The sequence below is a fragment of the Thermobia domestica genome, chromosome 2 (genome assembly GCF_964235325.1).
Source record: "Thermobia domestica chromosome 2, izTheDome1.hap1.1, whole genome shotgun sequence".
Lineage (NCBI taxonomy): Eukaryota > Metazoa > Arthropoda > Insecta > Zygentoma > Lepismatidae > Thermobia > Thermobia domestica.
In genome coordinates, this window is record NC_137455.1 from 89,342,227 (window position 1) to 89,364,585 (window position 22,359).

At 30.8% G+C, this 22,359-nt stretch overlaps 1 protein-coding gene across 2 annotated transcripts in view; it reads right to left on the minus strand.

Moving 5' to 3' along the window:
• Positions 1–2,286: 2,286 nt before the first annotated feature.
• The window catches only part of LOC145674014 (uncharacterized), a 135,646-nt gene continuing 115,573 nt past the window's right edge, over positions 2,287–22,359 (minus strand). For both annotated transcript variants that reach the window (XM_081743841.1, XM_081743842.1), the window contains 4 exons: positions 19,509–19,643; positions 16,371–16,552; positions 9,243–9,414; positions 2,287–6,847 (listed from right to left, as the gene is read on the minus strand). In XM_081743841.1, the coding sequence (XP_081599967.1) occupies positions 6,255–6,847; positions 9,243–9,414; positions 16,371–16,552; positions 19,509–19,643 (1,082 nt within the window). In that variant the 3' untranslated portion in view covers positions 2,287–6,254. The remainder of the gene's footprint in view (positions 6,848–9,242; positions 9,415–16,370; positions 16,553–19,508; positions 19,644–22,359) is intronic.

Genomic DNA, 22,359 nt, shown 5'->3' on the forward strand with positions numbered 1-22,359 from the left:
GGTACGTTTCCGGGGGGACGTGAGCTAGAGAAAAGAATGTTCCTGGGATATAGCCTAGTAACAGTTCTTGGATTTAGATAAAAATTCAGAACTATGCACTCCAAACACGGAAAATACATATTAAATACGAAAAATACGATTTTTCTGTCAATTATGGAAACAGCACCCCACAAAAAAAGAAAAAAAAACTTACGTGCTGGAACTTTCTCGATGAGATATTCGTAATCAGCTTCTCGAAATCTATCCGGTACACCCTTTCACCCTCGTAAAAATCCAGAACTATGCACTCCAAACACGTAAAACACATATTAAATACGAAAAATACGATTTTTCTGTCAATTATGAAAGCAGCACCCCACAAAAAAAAAAGAAAAAAAACTTACGTGCTGGAACTTTCTCGATGAGATATTCGTAATCAACTTCTAGAAATCGATCCGGTACATCCTTTCACCCTCGTAAAAATCCAGAATTATGCACTCCAAACGCGGAAAACATTTATGAAATACGAAAAATACGATTTTTCTGTCAATTATGGAAACAGCACCCCGCCAAAAAAACAACCTTACGTGCTGGAAATTTCTCGATGAGATATTCGTAATCAGCATCTCGAAATCCATCCGGTACACCCTTTCACCCTCGTGGGAGGATTTTCATGCCGACCAGTAATTATTATATTAAAATGTTCATATATCGGAATCCTTTTATAAAGATAAGAACGAGGTAGAGGGTTGAAGGTGGGTCCTTAGATTTTTAACCTTTTACTAGCCCTGGAAAAACCCGTTTTACTAGCCTTAATAAATCGGTATTTGAACATTTCATTTTTAAAAATTAAATACATGTTTCAGTGTCTTTTGATATTTGGGGCCGCGGTGGCTCAGTGGTAGAGCGTTCACCTCTGGTGCTTGGGGTCCCGGGTTCGATCCCAGCCCCCGCCAAGTGAACTTTGTGGTGGACAAACACCGTGTGCGTGGGTTTTCTTGGGGTTCTCCCGTTTCCTCCCACTTTCTTCATTTCATTCATTACTCATCATCACCGTCTCCTTTAGCCTAACCGGCATAACCGTGGGACGTAAAACTTAAAGATTTCATTTCATTTTTTTCTTTTGATATTTGACCTAGTAAAAAAAGACACCGAAATGTTCAAATTTCGCAAGAGACTTCGATTGGTTAGTTGGTTGATGTGGAATTTAGCGTCCCATTCAGCACTGAGGCAATACGAGATATAGACCTACAGCTTAATGTGATATCCCAATCACATGAGCGCCCATGCCAAAGGTGCGTGCGTTAAATGTAGGCCTATAGCGATGGAGTGCGTGTGTTAAGATATGAAAGATACAGGAGTAACAATATACTGGTCACAATAACACGTGAGGGCGTTTGCTAGTTATTTTTCTAATTCTTCCTTCAAAGTAGGCAACATTCGTAGGAAATAATCTGAAATATATAGATAAGGAATTTGTTCTTTTTGTAAATTTATAACTTCTAACTTTCTTTTCATCCATGTTCATCGTATATGATAGGCATCATATACAGTAGGCACTTAACCTGTGAAAATTAAGAAGGTAAGTTAAAACACGACTAAGTAATACAAATGAAAGAAGTTAGGCCAAAAGTGACTGAACATATGTTTGCTTTACTACTCTCTATTTTGTAAATAGTACTAATACACACATATGTTTAATATAATATCTTATACTGATTTAGCTCTTATATTAAACACCTTTCTTTAAAAAAAATATAAAAATACTTATACAGGTATTGAAGTAATTTTAGTGTAAAAAATTATAATATTAGAGTAGGTAAAAATAGTTTTATTTATTTTTCAATGTGCATAAAATTTTCTCTTTGAGATATAAAATTAAAGATACAGCATTTATCATTGCACATTAACATTAATGTATCTCGTAAATAATTGACATTTTTATTTATTGACAATATATTGTATTCTTCATTGTTTCTGTTGTAAGAAACAACTATTTAAAAACAGAAGCACCACGATACAAAGTCAGTTGGGAAGCAAAGTAAATACTGCACGTGTATCATGTATATATATTTATATGTATAGCGTAGTGTTTAGTAATTAAAGCTTGAAATTTTAAAATCAATTATTATTCTTTACAAATTTTTCTCACACGAGTAGATATTTCATATAACATCGGTAGGAAAAAGTTACATCACAAAAGGAACTAATTTGTTCTTTATATATATATATATATATATATATATATATATATATATATATATATATATATATATATATATATATATATATATATATATATATATATACGTATATATGTATATATACTAGTTAGACAGCTGAGCGTTAGTTCTGCAAAATTATTTGAATACCTATTGTTTTTCACTTGCGTTCTACTGCACAATAACCAAATAAACTTTTTACTGAAGGTAACCGAAATAATAATATACAATAAAAAGACTGAACCTGAGAATTTGAGACAATTCCTAGTTTTCATTAATCTCTGATTTTTTCTACCACTTTGTAGAAAAACAGCTTCAAGAAATCTTAAATAGTACGAGAAAAATGTGATCAATTTTGCTGAAATGAAGCCCTTTATAATAATTTACACCAGTAGATATTAGAGTATACTTTGGAGACAAGTACAACATTTTTGCAGTCGAGTTTGATGTCTTGAATCCACAAAAAATTACTATGTTCTTATTTTATTTTATTTTATTTTATTTTTTGTCTCATTACATGGAACCGTACCAGAAGGGTTACAGATTAATAGTTTTTCTTTCAAATCTCCCGAAATGCTAGTTCTATCGATCGAGAATTTTATCAATTCGTATTATCAAAACCCTCTACAGTCACTGGTGGGAGCGTTTATCCCAGATCCGAGTGTCCTTTTATCCCAAAATTTAAATTTCGGAGTCAAAAGTCCATTGCAAATTACACTTTTATTTATTTATTAGTACATTAGAGCATGTAGAGATATTTTTCACATTTTTCTAGAACACTCTCTGCGGAAAATACTGGCCGCCCGCTCCCATTATGTTGTTTTCGAAAAATATTTAACGTCAGAACAATTTTATAAATTATTCTATTGTGTGAGAGAGCCATAAGAATAATAAAGTCTAATAAATTGTTTTCATTTTCATTATAACATGGAAATTTTGCAGAACTAAGGTTTACATATCTTTAATGAGGAACTAGTGAAGTACTCGAATATGTTGTAATACTTTAAAGACATAGTACTCCCATGAAAATGAATATATACATAAATTATAATATGTTCGTGAAGAATGTACACAAAGAGGATCATCACTTATTTATTTATTTTTTAGAAGTAAAAGTTTTATTTTTACTTTTTTGCTACTTCTAATTTTGTATTATTTTATTCATAATACAAAATAGTAACTTCAGAATATTTTATTGTGAGTTTTTAATATTGTACATATCAAAATAGAAATGGAAGCTCTTCGAACGCAGTTAACGAGCTAACTCGGTATAAACAAAGAGATTATGTTGAAATAATGATAAAAATCTAATAGTGTAAAGAAAAGAAAAACAATAATGAAGGTAATAAAATTGTTAATTTCATTGCAATACATAATATTTCCTTTGAACACCGAAGCTATATTTGGCCGGATTTTGCATTAAAATACGAACTTCACATTGAATGTCTATTTTAAAGGTCCAAACACAGTGGTTTATGAAAATGTTCCGTAATGAAAATATATATATAGATATTCACAATAAAATGAGAACAATTTCCTTCAACAACTACAATGTTAAGATTTACACTTGAAGTTTCATGTTTAATTTTCTAATGAAAGTTAATTCAATAGCACCTTAATTCAAAAGTATACAGCATAATATCTCTCCTAGAACATAGTTTTTTCGATTTATTTTAACTGAAAGTGATAAACTAACATTTTCTTTATTATGATAGATATATAATTATCGCAAAATTATTGCAGAGATGTATTATTCATACGCATTGTTGTTAGTCATCTGTTGCAATGCAATGTGTAAAACTGAATTAATTTATCCTTTAGACCGTCCATGACTCACATATTTGCATTTTAAGAAAGAAGAAAGAGCTTATTGTAATACAGAACTTCAATACTCATGATAGATGAAACTCTGTTAATCTAAATTTTGCAGGTATTCACTACTATTCAATGATGAGAACAATATTTAAGCAATATTGAAATGCATAGTGCAACAGTAAAATATTTTTTAAAAAATTTTAGCCATGAGTATTTTTGCGTTTAATAAAGCTATGGCTAAAATGTTACTATTTCTCAGGAAGACATTTAATTATATTATGTGAATCCAGAAAGTTTCTCAAGTGATAAAATTGTTATTATATTCTTTTATTCGTGATAGGGAAATTTTGTTTGTAGTGTTACAATATAACTATTTGAATATAACAAATAAATAATACGTATCAACGCTAAATGCATTTGTTATATTCTATTATGCTAGAGATCTTTATTTTTGCTCAAAATGATAAAGGTTCATTGTATCTTCATTTAGTCAGAAACAATTTACATTTCCTATAAGTACTTCAATGGAATTACATTGTCATGTCTTTTGAGGTGTTGTATAAATTCTGTATAGATTCATTAAGAACTTCCATAGGACCTAAAATGCTATTTACTATCGACGTCTTAAATTGATCAGTTTATTATACCTAGGTAATCTTATATTTGAATTTGAATAAGAAGTTATCAACATGTTACTGTACTTAAACTTCGTTACAGCACAAATAATCTCAAATATGTTTATCTAAATATTCAGAATGTTAAACTATTAATATCAAAGTATTTGTAATTAACCCTAATTGTGGTTGTAAGTTATAACAACGTTTCTCTATTGACTTTGTATAGTCATCTGCATTTCGTATTATTCACCACGTAATTTCTTACATAAATAAAAATGGAAAAACTGTTTTGAATTCAGTTTCTATAACTTACAAAGACTACAAATTTCGAAAACTACATAAAAGTACTAGAATATATATATATATATATATATATATATATATATATATATATATTTGCTTGAGCATTCTTTCGTATAAAGTTATTGAAAAGATAAACTGTATAAGGGTTATTTTTTATATTATGATTGTTATTAAACATGCAAAACATTGATTATCATTTAAGTTTTCATTGATTTAATTGAAGTGATTTATTTAATCGTTTTCTCTGTTTTTATTAATTAGCAAAAAGTTATAAGTAATCATCCATTCCCTACTTTAGATTGTTCTTTCACTTATCTGTCGGTAAGAAGAATAAGCTATCAAATACAGAGAGTACCAGAGTTGTTCTTAGAATGAGGTGAAACACATTTTCTGTTGATTATTTATACATTATGATACTAAGAAGTGGTCTACATTTGTTCCATTTATACATAAAGAGCGATATCTTCTCCTTAAATAGTACATTATAATATTGTTCAGAACAAAGATTGAACAGATGTAAAAAAAATGCAAGTCTAACAGGACCATGAAAGAAAAATATGCAAAAAAATCACAGATAAAGTCGACATATTAATGACATTTAGTTTCGTACAAAAAATCTTCACGAAAAAGTGGACTATTACGTCTTTAAAGTATTACCTTGAATCTGCAACATCCCCTATTCATTTTGTACACTCATGAGTCGCTCAATATTATATACAGACCAATTTCGATACACTTGTATCTCAGTTCAAACACAAATTATAAAGAAGTATAATTTGTCTAAACTGAAAGCATGAACTCCTCAATACATTCTATCAAAGTAAATACTAAACTAAGCAACACAAATATCAGTAATACAAAACTGTCTTGTTTCCTTGCTGTCACATATTTTCAATACATGCAGAAATAAATCTTCTGAGGAAATTAGTAATATGTGATCACTGTTTTTTCAAATCCAGCAACATATTCTTCTCGAGTTTTATTTTCTATTTTAAACTTCATCAAATAACCATTATGGATGTCATAAATTTTAATCTCGCATAACTTATACATATTCAATCCACTGGCCACTGATTATGTAACTTTGCTAAAAGTTTAAGAGTCATATCAATGTAAAAGGAATGACATTTAAAAAAAATTTTGATGTTACTGTTGTTAATGACTGTTTTACATTACTTACTGAAAGGTTAATATTGCTCAATAATCTATAGAATGGCACTTGTCTGAAAGCCAGTGTCAATTTCACTGTTTTGTTCTCCAGCGAATAAGTAGAAAACGAGATATAAATTGCACTATTATTATTATTAACAAAAAGTAATCAACAGACCGCATCATAAAAACACTCATCTTCTGGACCAGAAGGATTTGATGATGACATGGTTCCTGAAAATGTCCCATCGCTTCCACCAGAAAGTCCAACTTTCAGGTAATGGTCGTGGTGACCTGTTTCACATATTTCAGCATATATGTTCTCTTCTGTTAAAGCATCAAGCACATGAGCATAAGGAGCCTCTTCAACTTGAGACGAAGAAACATGATCACTGGAACGCAAAGAAGGCTTATCGGAACAACGAGAAAATGATTTAGAATGTTGTTTATCTTTGCTTTTAAGATTGACTCGGCATGCGGCACTCTCCTCTGCATCGTTCATTGATCTGGAACGTCGAAGATCTTGTCGTGAGAATACGTGATGGGTAACTTTAATTTGTCTTCTCCAGACCTCTCCTTGATCACGACAGAATGTTAACGATGCTTGAAACAGCGGTGTTTTGACAAGGCGATCCTCTTCCATTGCACGCGTTAGCAGAAATCGGGAATCCAACTCCATTTCTAGCAGAGCCGGTTGCTCTCGAGTTAGAGTGCATGCCAAGATCACATCTTGCCTCTGATATCTTTCTAAGACTAAAGTTCCTGGAAGTAAACAAACATAGGGAATATAAGTATAAAATAAAATAAATACATAAAAGCACATATGGTTCAGTAGTAGTTATATTTGCAACTAGGTTACTAATGTAGGAGCAAATATTTCATTTATTTAATATAAACATTTGGTATATTTAAAATAAAATTGCATTCCCTGGAGAAGTATTCATAAATTATCTTCAATGAGTACGTAAAGTTTGTTTCTACATTTTCTTTGTTTCTCGCATCACCGAGTCCTGAAGCTATAAACACTCGTAATTTAGGATTTTCATCTTCCACTGAACTACCCTAATTCTTGGAGGTAATAAAAATTGAAAAAGTTCTGGAAGATTCTCTTTAGAAGCTTTAAAGTTTGAACTATAACTAATAGTGAACTATATATACATACTTACGGACGGACAGAATCGAAAAATCACTTACTCAGTAAGATGGGACCAAAAAATTGTATAATTAAGTTAAAATCTTAAATTTAAATATTTTCCCACGATCGAAGACCAGTCATATTGCCACTAGGAATCAAAACACTTACACCATCAATAAATTCCCATATCTGGCTCAATCCAAGAGAAACGACTTACGATGGATTTTAAGGTTGTTAGTAAAATATTTATTTAAAACTGAACAAAATCGACCGAAAAGAACTACCCCTTTCCAGTACACTTGTCCTTCTGAATTTTTCAAGGGAGATTGCTTATTTCATATTGTAGAGTTAATAATGGAAAGTTTACGTATGAAGTACGAATATCATTAAAGTCATTTCTGATAAAATAGTGGAGAAAACTCACCCAAGTCAGCTACCCCATCCTTCGTACTATTGTTAATGGAATATTCATTTATAATATACAAAAAAATGTTCAAAAATGTTGACGTCAATAAATTATTCCTTATGTGTTTTCCAAAAAAAAAAAAAAAAAATACTTATCGCTTATTGGAAATATTAAAACAAAATCGTTAGAGCGTCTTTCGATAAAATATCAATTTTCGCTTCTCAGTCTTTTTTTTTTTTTAATTTGGGTGGGGTAAAAATGCGAAATCTTCAGCAGAGAATCTCATTGAAATCTTAAGTTTAAAACTAGGTCTAGATACAATAAACTCTGGTAAAGATGATAAAGAGGACCACGCAACTTACATTTATTAATAAATCTATGTTTTTATAAGGTTAAACTGATGTGAAACAATAGCAATATTCTAGACTTTATATACTGTACTAGGTTCTCATACCCTGGTATGTGAGATTTTAACCTCATTTTATTTTTTGAAGTCTAAACAAAAAAATCTTACGTTTGATGTTTAACCAAAGGATTTAACCTCACTAATATTTTTTGTGTTTAACCAAAAAATCTAACATCTATAAAACCATGAATCTTTTTTTTTAAAAAAACACTCTATCTTTAAACGATATTATCGGTCTGTGGGACCGCTAAAAGTCAAAAAATATATATGATGTATAACTTAAAATTGTTTTCTTTAAAGTAAAATTTAAAATCTCACTCAAAAACAGCCATCTAAGGATTAACCTCTAAAATAATATTTTATATTTTAATCTTTAAAAAATATGATATCAGCATCATATATTCCCATGTAGTGTTGAATGTGGGATATAGATAACCACCGTTACCCTTGAAGAAAGTTAATGAATTGACTTCCTTAACGAACTCGGGTAAAATAATCAGTCTAGCTGTCTGTTGCAAAACAACACACACACACACACAGATATTTTTTTTAAAATTAGCTTTTGTTCAAGAGTTATCGTGTGGAATAACGGACGGACGGACAGACACACTAACATTACCATATTTTTAAATTTCACTAGCGTGAGCCCAATAAATACTGTAGTCTCTTCTGAATGAGCACAGAAATGGTCATATTAAGAAAAACCGGCATGTAGGGACCATTGAATGTGAAATTCGTTGAAATCTTTACTTATTTATTTTACAACACTCCCTTTATTCTTCTGTCGTTAGAAAGCAATACTTGGAAATTCTAATTCTAATTCTAATTATTATTATTATTATTATTATTATTATTATTATTATTATTATTATTATTATTATTATTATTATTATTATTATTATTATTATTATTATTATAAGTTCATATTCATCTACTCTCTACAAAGGACACGCAAATATAAATTTTACCAAATTATGATTATTTTTCTTAAACAAAGAAACCAAACACAGCTTTATATATACATGCTGATCTTAGAGGACTGTTATAGTCTCACTGGATCATATTTTACTATGGCAGGCGTATTCAGAACCTTTGACAAAATTCTGGTTCTTTACCCCTTTGTCTCTTTTTCTCCGTTTAACATGAATATGTACAGCAAACTACAGGAAATGTGTTTCAATTGACACCTATATTTTAATATGTTTAATACCTGTGAAACCGCATGGTACTGTAGGAAGGAAGCCGCAAACCAAATGAACTTTCATTGGCAAAGAATGGTTTCTGAGCAAATGTGGTAGCAAGTACACGTGATTGCAATCCTTTGTTTCACGTCCAGCAACAGCATAGAAACGACCTGTCGCTGAGAACGGAATGTATATAACCTGGAAATACAGAAAAATATATCAATTTTGTTATTTCTAACAAAGAAATTAGAAGTTAACAGGCCTTTTTACATATTAAACTCAAGCCAAAAGTGTTCTTGCTGAATATGAAAGCATTACTAACTCATCACTTATGACTTATTATTATTATTACTAAATTCTCACAGTATACTACCCTATTGAAGCATGGGTCTTGACAGTGCGTGAAGTTACAATTATATATTGTAGGAAAAGTGCCAACAAATTATTCATAAAGAAACAAAGAATGTTTATTGAAGTCCATTTATTTGACTCTGCTTTCATTTGGGGCTTTAAAGAAACTTAAAGAAAAAATACAAATAAGCACAGATACTATTATGCAATATCATAGTAATAAATTTGCAAGTGTATGCATCAAATTAGGCAAATAAGACTAACAAAATACATGATTAATTTCATTGTTTTAGCCATTTCAACTTGTGGACATGGTTTAATTTTTTAATGTTCTTTTCTTTTTCATTTTCTATTCATCAACATTTCTTATTTGCTGTAAAGTATTAAACAAGTTTAATAAACATGTAACACATGAACTCCATTAGAGGGATAGGATATTATTTGGGGGTCTCGCCCCCTCATTGGCCCCCATGGATACATCCCTGATTCAAATGCTACATTTTACCAATTAGTTAAACGATGTAAACTCTCTTCTACCTTTTGAATATTATACAATTGAGCCTATTACACAGTTGTCTAGGTTAACAATATAATGGAAATTTCCCCTAATGATTGTGAATAAGAACTGCACTATGAATTAAAGTATTAATTGAAAAGAGTTTAATGTTCTCTTCAAGAGTAAAATACCCCTCGTACATTTTTCAGGACAAATGAGTTACACCATACTTTCAGATTAGTGAAATATTTATTTATAAGACATGAACAAAACCTTCTGTGTTGTTTTTGAGAATATCGTACGATGAAAACCCTACGAAGAGTATACTATCTCAACTCGATTTGTTCCAGAGGAATTTTGTACTTATACCACAGTATTGGAGTGTTATTGAAAATTTATGAAATAGACTTATGAACAAAGTTGTTAGAGCTATTTTTCAGAAATGATACACGTAAATTTTGATTTTCACCCTTATTTTTAGTTGTAGAAATTTTTTTTAAAGGGAAAATACCTAGAGAATCACATGAATACCTCAAATTTAAAATTGGTCTCGATACGTTGAACAGTGGGCCTATATGGTCTCTAGGCGAATATGCATTAGGACGAACAAACGGAGAGATGTAATAATAATAATAATAATAATAATAATAATAATAATAATAATAATAATAATAATAATAATAATAATAATAATAATAATAATAACTTTTTCGGTATCTATGTGCCATAAAACGAATAAATCTGTTGAAATCTTGAATTTGACTTTTGTACGGTCATTATATTTCCTTCTCTCCTTTCACCGCTCGAAAGTTAAAAAAAAGGAAAGAAAAAAGAAAGAAAGAGAAGATTCATAGACAAATGAGATTTGCTGAAGATCTGTATGCAAAATTTGGTGACTCTAGGTCACTTCTTTGTATGCGAAAAGTTGATGACACACAGACATTTATTATTATTATTATTATTATTATTATTATTATTATTATTATTATTATTATTATTATTATTATTATTATTATTATTAGTATTATTATTAGTATTATTATTATTATTACTGAGAAACATATTACATCATGTATCACTAATGTTTTGTGTACTTTCAAACATAAATGTAATAAGTTGTACGTAAAAATGGAAAATACAAAAACGCCCAGAACTATGTGTGTATAGCAGTGTGAGTTCTAAGTAACACCAATGTGAAAAGATCCACCTAAAAACTGCTGCAAACCTCTTTTCCCAAGAGGTTTGGAGTGTATGAGTCGATTTAAGTATAACTTGCTGAAGTTTGAAGACAACCATGCCGTTTGTAAATTACAGAAAGATGTAACAAAGAGTTTCTGCACATCAAAGTTTTCGGAAAAATTATGTAGGTGAGTACCTACTTTTGATGGCGACTATGTAGTTTTAACTTAGTAGGAACTTTAATTACCATTTAATGACTACATGCAAAATTATCGTTGACTTGATCATTTGCGGTTAAACTCCAAGTAATAGTGACACAGATCTGCGAACCTGATTGACATACTAAAGCATGGCTTTAATATGCTTTGAATTAATCAAACTATTTACATGATCCCTTTTTATTTATTTACAGTAATTGAGGCTAAATTTAATTCTCTAAAACCTGAGAAAATTTTACAAAAGTTACACGATTGATTGTGGAAGAATGTGATTTTTATACATTTTTATTATTTTTTTATTGCATTATATGTTGAGCAACTTTTCATTTAATTTGGACTTGAGGAAGTTATTGAGTCTTTGTCGTTTTTTTTTTTTTTTTTCGGGATGTCAAGTATAGCAATCTTAGTTTAGTTCACTCTTTAAAAGCATTAAGTAAAAAGCCAAAGTTTGACAAAAGCAAAACATATTATATTAATAATTTGAGTTCCAGTTTCGGCATTAGACGTATATATCATTGTCTTTAACAAACAAGAAGTTACTAATATAAAGTTTTTCCTTTTCCTCACATTTTGGATTTTTACTTAAATTTATAGATTAGACCTAAAGTTAGAATGTGTGGTGTTTAAAGGCATATTTGTCATCTGTCCAATTTACTGTGCTGAGAAAATTATATATTATAATTCTTACTACCGGAAGGTTTGGTGACAGTAAACATTTAGTTGCTACTTGAAGTAGAATATGTTCGATTAAAGTTTAGAGTTTATTTTAAGAAGTGATCCTATAAGAGACGTGGATTTGGCTTAAGTTCAAGGTGGAATCCAAACCCTTGTAAAGCGTTCAACACTTTCCTACCAGAAGTCGAACTCGGGACCACGTGGACCAAGGGCGCGCGCCTGCCCTAGATCAGCGAGAAAGACTATAGATATACTTATTGTACACTAATATCCATCTTTTTCATGAAGAGTTTTCATGGAGAGATGCTCCATCTTTTCTTTGCATCAAATTAACTACTGTATCGTTTATTTACCACCGATAAATCTTTAGTTTGATTAACTTTTCAGGTTGTCTAAAAAATATGGAGCCTTTGGATATCAAGATTGAGAATAGACATATTGTTATTGGAAAATAATATTATGAAACCATATATGCACCATTTTGTTCGATGGTTTTGTGCCATTTGTCCGGCAACATCATAATCTCGTCGCTTAGAATTTCTTTCGTTTTTGGTCCAGAAAGAAAAGAATTAACACGTTATTTTCACAGGTCTCTTTTGAAATTGACTTAACAGCATTCAGGGAATTCTGTACAGACCGAAACAAAGGATAGTCAGACAAAGCCAAATACGAAGGATGCATTGCAGCTAAGTTTTCTCAATTTCTGACTGGTCATTAAAATGTTTGTGATTTGGTGTTGTCAGTGTAGTATATGACGCCCTTTCCGTTAACCAGTTACGGCCTTTCTTTTGAATTGCTAGGCCCACTTGAGCTAATTGTCGACAGTACAGGTCTGAATCTACCCAGGTATTGTTCTTCCCGGCAGTATTAACTCATGATCTACCATGCTCTTCCAATCCCACCAAACCTCCCTGAACTTGAGTTTGGAGTTTGTCACAGATTGTGGAACTTCTCCCTACTTCAACCATGATCTTTTTTCTCACATTTTAATCACTCGTATTCAACCACTTCAGTAATGGCTCGAGTTCATTTAGTTTCAGTAGAGATTATCGGATAGAAATTCGATAGAGAAAATGTTTTTGAATCAGATCATGTGACCTAAACATCAAGCTTCTTTCTATAGATAGCTTTCTCAAATGATTTAACACTGTTTGATGAAGAACATTCAGGTCATAGGTGATGTCATGACTGCTTACATGCTGGTATTAAGTTAGGTAGCCGCACAGTAGGTACAAATGCACCCATATTAACTCTGATTTTCATTTTTCCTACAACAATTTACTCAGTTTTGAATATCTGTTCTTGTGGTTCGTGTTGCTCTATTATGTTTCTTTCTGTTGAAAATTCGATTTCTATGAACATACATTTTCAAGATGTCATGTGGAAAGAGGTGTCAGTGACAAGTATTGCTATTAAATATTCCAAGTTTTGATTGAAATACCTGCTGTTCCCATAATTTTTTTCAAGATGGCACCCAAACAACACAGACACAGAAAGCATTTTGTGCTGTGGAATATGCAAAAACAACATCCGTTATCATAGTTCAACGCAAATTTCGGCAACAGTTTGAGGTCGATCCACCTGACAAGAACTCCAATAAGCGTTGACCTTGACATACACAACTCATGGAGACAAGTTGCCTACGCAAAGGCAAAAGCACCGGCCATTCTACGCATTCAAAGGAGACAGTGGATAGAGTTCGGCAATCCTTCCAACGTAGACCACGAAGTCAGTTCGGGAAGCTGGCCGTCCCCGCTCAACAGTGGGAATGTTCTTCGTAACCGTCTGAAATTCAGTGCTTACTAGCTGCAACTTGTGCAGGCACTCACTGAAGATAACAACAACGAAAAAAAAAAAAAACTTCGCATTGTTCTTAGTGTAGACATGTTGGGATTGCTGGAAAATTGATGATTTTAGGAACAGGATAGTATTCAGTGATGAGGCGACCTTCTAAATCAATGGCAAAGTCAACAGGTATAATGCTCGGATTTGGAGTTCAGAACACCCTTGTGAATCATTGAGCGTATCAGAGATTCTGCAAAGTCGAACGTCGTTGTTGATATGTGCAAAGTTTTATGGGTCATTTTTCTTTGCAAAAAGTACTGTAATGAGACAGTCCGTGTTTGACATCTCCAGATGTGGTTGATACCACAATTTAAAGATAACTCCAGAGATTTCGTTTTCCAACAGGATGGAACACTACTCCACTTCCATAATGATGTGAGACGGTACCAGAATGAACATCTCCCACTGCGTTGGATGGGTCGCACTGGTCCTGATGATGAAGTGTTATTGAAATGGCCCCCAAGGTCTCCAGATATAGAACAATGCGACTTATTTTTATGGATCTTTGTCCCACTATTGTCTCGAGATCTGACGGAGCTGCGAAAGTGGATCACATAAGCCTTTGCTGCCGTTACAAGAGACATGTTGATTCGAGTATAGGAAAAAATGGACTGTCTACTAGATATCTGCCGTGTCGCGAAGGGCATTTATATTGAATCTTTGTAAGGTAGGCAAAAAAAATGACATTGTCTTATTACCTTCCTTTCGGTACATAAAAGATTCTAATATCACATTAGGAGGTCTGATTTTTTTTTTTTTTAATTTTTGGAAAGGGTACATTCTTTTTCGGACAACCTGTACCTAAGTAGTTCACATTGTAAGACATGTACTCTTACACACTTAGATTTTCTCAGATATTTCATTGAATTCATTCATATCCATGTATGCAGTTTCTTTAAATATGTGCATAAATGTATTACGTACATGTTAATATTTTTGTTTTACTTTGTCTTTGTGTCACCAATCTGCACCCACACAATTAAAATTCTGCATCTGTTACTGGATCTTAATGACTTTTACCAGAAGACATTCCACTTTTACTGTAACTCGCCGCCTAACTGCAAAGACCATCTTGGACATCGAAATTTCCAGAATGAAAGCGACTGAATCATCTTTTGATTGCTACTTTTGATAACGTATCTTGCCTATAAACACTACGAATTTCTTCACCGACCTACGGAGCATTTGTGCCCCTATCAAAATAAAATTGTAAAATATAGCTCAGTTTTTTGGAAAGTTCATCCGTCTTCACGGCGAAATACTTCCAATACTCTTGGATAGAGGCACAAATTAGCTTCAAGTTTTAGCTGTCGAATAACACTAGATCTGATCTGCTGCAACTCGTATACCGTGAGATTTGGGATACTAACACCATCTCGTGCGCAAAAGACTTAATACATTTTAGACAACCTAGTATTTCCATGCCATATAAGCAGTAGCGACAAATCAGCAAATTTTAAATTTTATGGCTACAAGGTAAAGAACGAAAGCTTTACACAGCTTCAGAAAGTTGTATACAAAAATTAGTAGATTAGGTAAATTTTCTTCTCTTAGCTCGTAGCAACAAAATTTTTGAATTTTACTATGACTTCCTTCAAGAGTTGACACCAATGCGGGATCCAGGGGGTGCAGCCCCCAATGGGTGCTATACGTTCAATTAATCCTGTGGTACATAGATTCACTATTGTCATACACAGGGGATACACAAGGGTCACAAAATCCCCGGGCGCCAGGTCACCACGATGACTGAAAACACAAGTCTGACGCCTAGATAATTTAAAACAAAACATATAGCATTGTCTATTACATTGAATTTTTATTATTGTGTTGCCTGGTTTTCGGAACTGACACCTAAGTCATAAGAAAATTTTTCGAGTACTTGGCATATATAAAGGAACCTGATGACAAGTTTTTTTCTAGAAGAAATTACGATCGATGGAGAAAAATGTTCTTGTACTAGATACCAAGGGACAGGGAGAAACTAGGAAACATCTTCCAGACTGGACTTTTTGATTCTGCTCCTCTCCACTTAATCACAATGTACTTTGTTCTATTTTAGACGTAAAATGTATTTTCCGCACCTTTATGTTTATCGCCCCTTCCCCACAAACAAATCTTCTGGATCAGCTAGGGGTGACATAGCATGCAAGCAAATGTAAAATCTGATGGATAGTTCATTCGATTTGAAAAAAAAATGAAGTTTTGAACAAAGCTGCCCACGTAAGATTGTTTTCAGGAACGTAACATCCACTTAAGCATTAAAAATAATGAGTTCAGATAACATAAACATTTACGAATTTTCATTTCAATTTAATTCAGTAAATACAAGTTACATATATTTAACTATGTATTATATAACTATATAATATATTTACTATGTATAATCTTACCTCATTCCTATGGTTCAAGCATTGAGCATACTTTGAAGAAGAGGAAAATCCTGAACCCACTCGACTGATCACAGAGAACTTACTATTTCGCTTAGCGTTCAAGTCTTCAAACACTCCAAGAAACTTTAGAACTTGGCCAGAACGGGCAGTTGTTTTAACATAAAACATCTTCCCTTTAGAATCTAAGTAAGTAAACAAAAAGGAGAATATGGCATATTAAATTTATAATACTTATTCTACAATATAATCAACATCAAATGAAAAAAATCAGAATATTATATACAGCGTTTTATTTCTAAAAATAAAGGTGCCGGTACGCTGAACCTCAGATTCATAATAGTTAAAAAGTTGCATATCTTTCATAATAATAATAATAATAATAATAATAATAATAATAATAATAATAATAATAATAATAATAATAATAATAATAATAATAATAATAATAATAATAATAATAATAATAATAATAATCTCCATAGCATATCACTATAGTCTTAAGAAAGTTGGTTTAAATTTTTGATTCTTGAATCTTAATTTTATAATACAATAAACGAAATTATAATCAATATTTCTTAGTCATTTGTTTCTTCCTTTTTTCTCTTTCTGTAAAGGAACGAAAGTAAGCTGCTATTGTTTGTTTTCAAAAGGCATCAAGAAATCCACAAATACTGAATGTCAATGACAACACACATACAGTACATTGTTCACATAATGTTCTTCCGAGTACTAGTCGTGTTACCAAAATGTTCTACAAACCTCTAATGAATTAATGGATAAACTTTGCGAAAAAAAACAATCTAGGGGATATTTACACTTAACACTCTTCCTAATAATGAATAAAAACCATTAATTGGATACATTAAAATGGGAACTGAGTAAAGGCTTTTCTGCAGAGAAAGTACAGAAGTGGAGTCTCAACAGAATTTTTGCACTCGCTTTCAGTTTAGTTAAGTTCAGTTCAGTTTAAAGGAGGAAATATTCTGTTCTCATTAAAAAGGTGCCGGTACGACGTACCGTTGCGTACCGCCAGAAATAAAACTCTATATATATTAATCGATAGATTTTACTGAGATGATCAAAATGATATGGGCGATTGTATATCCTCATGCATAGTTTTCGACAAAATCGAAAAAAAACATTATTATTTGGTAAATCTAAAGATTGACAATGTTCGATAACCACACAGTCTATTAAAATCAAATTAATACTTGCAGTATATCAATCAATATTTTCATTATGGCTTTTGGAAGATATGGTACATGAAATATAGTACAAAATTGTGATTAACTCTTCATGTTTTGTTTTCAACTATAAAGTTATCGAAAAATAAGATATAGGATATATATCAACTGATAAATCACATCGTGCTGAACAAAATAACATACTTGAAGGTAAATGGTCACACGTAGTTTTAGAGAAAATCGAATTTTTGTAGCGTTAAAAAAATAAGTCGTTCGTTACTAGTCTGATGCAATTCATAGTTTTAATTCTACTGGGAGAAAAACATTATTTACTTATTTACTGTATATGAAAAATACACACTCTAAAATACCAGATTATCTCTATTGTTTTTTGTAATTTATCCTAACAGTAACATATAGTCCTTTCAATGATGCAGATATTCTTAACATTAATGCACACTGTCCTGACAGTGACACAATACCACTGGTAATTTCATATCAATTATAAAGTACTATTGAACATTAACATGACACATAATAAATTATGAGACGTAGACTTGCAGATTAACATGGAATTCGAACCACATGAGCTCCCGCCGGGAATCGAAACCTGGTCTCTCACGCCAAAGGCACGTACGCTAACCACTTAGCCATGAAGGAGCTCAAACATTAATTTGAGTTTTCTGTTTAGGTATTACACTGATATATATACGTATTATTTTAATTAATGTAACTTTTTAGTTTAATTCTTTTGCGGCATGACAATACTTTAATGTTTTAAATTTATATAAATATTCTTAAATAATATCTTCTGCAGGAAAGTCTGAAAAATATATGCTGATTTGGAAAGGGGAAATGTTAGTGTAAACATGAATTTTACATTTATAAGGTAGTCACGGAAAATTAAAATTTCTTCTCCTCAGTAAACACAGTTTCTCGACTCTTCTAAAACAACAGTCTAGTGTAATATAGTTAGTTTATTTACTCTGTGTTTACGACGCATATGTTTAAACACCTTGTTTAGTTTGATGTGAAACTGTTAAGTTGTTTTAGTATTATTATTAAAAATAAAAAATCATATTGTAAACATTAAATAATAACAAAGACATGACGTAACATGGAAAAAGTGTGAATCATTATGATCAAAAGTATTTTTGCATCATTGATAGGCTACTTCCACAATTGTAAATCTTCTATGCAATAACTGTTCTTTTTGATGCAGGAATGCCTTCTTTAATATCATCCCTCAAAACCAATCTCTTTCTCTCTCTTCATCTTTTACTTTCTATCGTATAAGATTATTTCTTCTCAAATGATATCAAATCCAGTTTCTTTCCTCCATTTCTAAACTACCTCTCGCATTGTTCTTCTTTCCTCAATTTTTTCTAGTACTCTCTCATAGTATTTTATTACTATTTAGCTAATTTTATCTATTCTTGTTAATACAATTATTTCACTAATTTTCAGCCATTTTACTGTACATTGCTAATTCGTAACGTCCATGTTTCTACTCTACAGCATAATACTAAACGCACGAAACATTCGATGATTGTTTTTTTGTAACTCTTATTTAACGACTCACATAATACATAATTCTTTCCTTCCTCCCTAAAGGCTTTTTGCCTTTATTTCCCGCTTTTCAATTTTTCACCAATACTACCGAGGAAAATGTAAGTTATCATTGTACGTATCTATCGTACCAACAAGGAAATCAATTTGAACTAAAACAAATATTCATACTACTTTATACATTTGTTACACATATTAGGTTACAAGTACTCGTAACATTTCCGTACTAACTTAGTAATGCTCCGAAGTGAAAACAGATTAAAAAAAAGCTTTTTACGTTACATTTAAATTAGTGAAAGTTTGTAAATTCAAAACTGCATTAATGAGCATATATAATATTCATATATCAAACCAAGTGTCAATACTCTTTCTTTAGAACACTTACCTTTGGAATCAGTCAATTTGTAACCAAGAACGTCGAATTTCGTTAGAAAATAATTCGGTTTGGCCAAAGCAATTTGATCTATACTGCTAAAGCTTGGCGCCAAATGATTCTTCTCAGCTACAGGCATAAACCATCCTGGGAGAGAAAATATTTAATTGGTTAAAGTGGTGTAATATTAACACAAAACGCTCTAATATAATATATATTAACGCACAACGCTTTAATATAACATATTATACTAAAACGTTTGATTCCATTTGAGCTTTTTAGCCAATGACACATTTAAGAAAGTTCTAGAAACTTTGATGATATCAAACATAAAAACACAGACACAAACATAAAACAAATAAATTACTTTAGTGCTATATTCATTTTCAAAGTTTCCAAGTTTTAAAATAAAATGAAGCAACTTAGTAGAAACTAAGATAATCTGTGGTTTCAACCATAATTATTATTGGCATTTATTCAAGTTTAATAGTAAGTTGAATAGTTGTATACAAACACTTCATGTAGATGCATTATAATATTAAAACTGTCCCAAAAATAAATATATAAATTGTAGAAATATTGCATTGCTTTAATCTATATTATAGGAGTTATAGGAGTTATAATCTATATTATGTTGCAAAAATAAAAATAGAGCAATACCACTTTGCTCCCTGTTCCCAATCTGGGAAGAAGAGGTGTGAAGAGCGGACAAAGGAGCTCAAACTATAAAGAGAAAAATGGTGGAAAATGATAAATAAAACACTCACTACTTGTAATGACCAAAAGACTATAGCTTTAGAAAAATGCGCACACGCTATGTGTTTGACATTTTCTCTTTTCTATTCCTGTTCAAGATTGAAAACTAAATAATTACAAATTAAAGTTATTTACAAAGTTTTCAAAAAAACGAGAACAAAATACTATTTCATATACAGCAAAACTTCAAAAATTATCTTATCAGAAAGAAAATTATTATTATTATTATTATTATTATTATTATTATTATTATTATTATTATTATTATTATTATTATTATTATTATTATTATTATTATTATTATTATTATTATTATGAAATATGAATTTGTTTCTTGGTGGTCTTAGGGTTGTTTTCTTATTTCTTTGTTTCTTCTCCCTTAACTAAAACCGAAGTCACATTTTTATTTTATATTTTGTGATTTAATTGGTTTTGTATGAAATGTTGACTTAGCTTGGGTCTAGTGAATGAGTTTATTTTACTTGTTATGTCAGAAAAAAAAACATATTTCAATATGTAATAGAAATTATAAGTTTTGTCTTTTATAAATTTTGCTTTTTTTCTTTAATAAAACTACTTCAATAATATTGTGAAAGATGAGATATGTTTTTTAAACTTTCTATGATGTATAAAATACATTTTTATACTTTCTGTACTTATTCTATTTGCGTGTACCTTATGTTGTATATTTTTTTTAGTTTGTAACAGATACATGTTTGTTTTTCATAATTTAATTTTTGTTAATAGTTTATAATTTATTTCATTATTATTATCTATGTCAAAGATGTATTTTACACTTTAGCATGATGTTATATTCGACTTGCATGTGCCTTACACTTGTAAACATATTTTTCTTTCTTTTATATCCTCTGCTTTGGTGCATTCGTGGCTGAAATGCTGTTTGTTGCCTATAAACATATTAAGAATTTATTATTATTATTATTATTATTATTATTATTATTATTATTATTATTATTATTATTATTATTATTATTATTATTATTGTGGTTATTGTTATTTGATCAAAGCATGTGCCAACAACATTGCAATAGTTCTCGCTGACACATAATATTTCTTTACGCACAGATACTTTTTCCAGATCAATGGAAGAAGTCCATCATTGTACCAATATTGAAAGGGGGAGACAAAAGAAATTCCAGTAATTATCGACTAATAACTATCCTAAAAACCTTTGGGAAAATATTCGAAACGTTGATCTATGAATATTTGTCCTTCGAGTTAAAATTGCTTATAATAGAACAACAACATGGTTTTATATATATAAAATAGATCGATAATGGCAGACTTAATAGAAATTACTGGTTATATATCGGAAGCATTATCTGCAAAAAAAAGGTTGACGTAATATATATAGACCTTTTAAAAACATTTGACATGGTACATTTGTTCTTACTACAAAAGCTTGCTTGCTTAGGATTGTCACCATTATTTATAGAATGGTTCAAAAGCTTTCTTAGCAATAGAACTTTTAAGGTTAAAGCTAATAATGTATTATCAGATCAAGGAGAAATTTTAAGGGTATTCCTCAAGGGTCAGCCCTAGGACCATTATTGTTCACAGTTTTTACTAATGATATAATGTACAATCTTGAGAATGTAAAGGTTTTATTATACGCTGACGACGTAAAACTTTTTAAAATGGTGACTAGTGTAAAGGACAAAATATGCATTCAAAAGGCATTAGATAGTATTTATAAATGGGTGTGTGATAACGGTATGAGCTTAAATAGCAATAAATATAAACAATACGTATACAAAGAAAATTCAGTATTTGGCAACGAAATATAGTATTAACAGTAAAAGTATAAAAAAGGTAGAATATGTCAGGGACTGGGAGTAACTTTTGATCATGAACTCACATTCAACCTCCATGTGAATGACGTTATTAAACACGCAACCACTGCAACAGGTACTTTACTTAGAAACGGTCGAATTTCAAGAATCACAGCATGTATATAAGACTATATAAAGCTCTTATCAGACATAAACTTGAATTCGCAAGTGCGATTTGGTCAAATATTTGAAGAACAAATAATTATAAAATAAAAAGATCCAAAAAAAGGTCTATAAAATATGTATATTTTCAT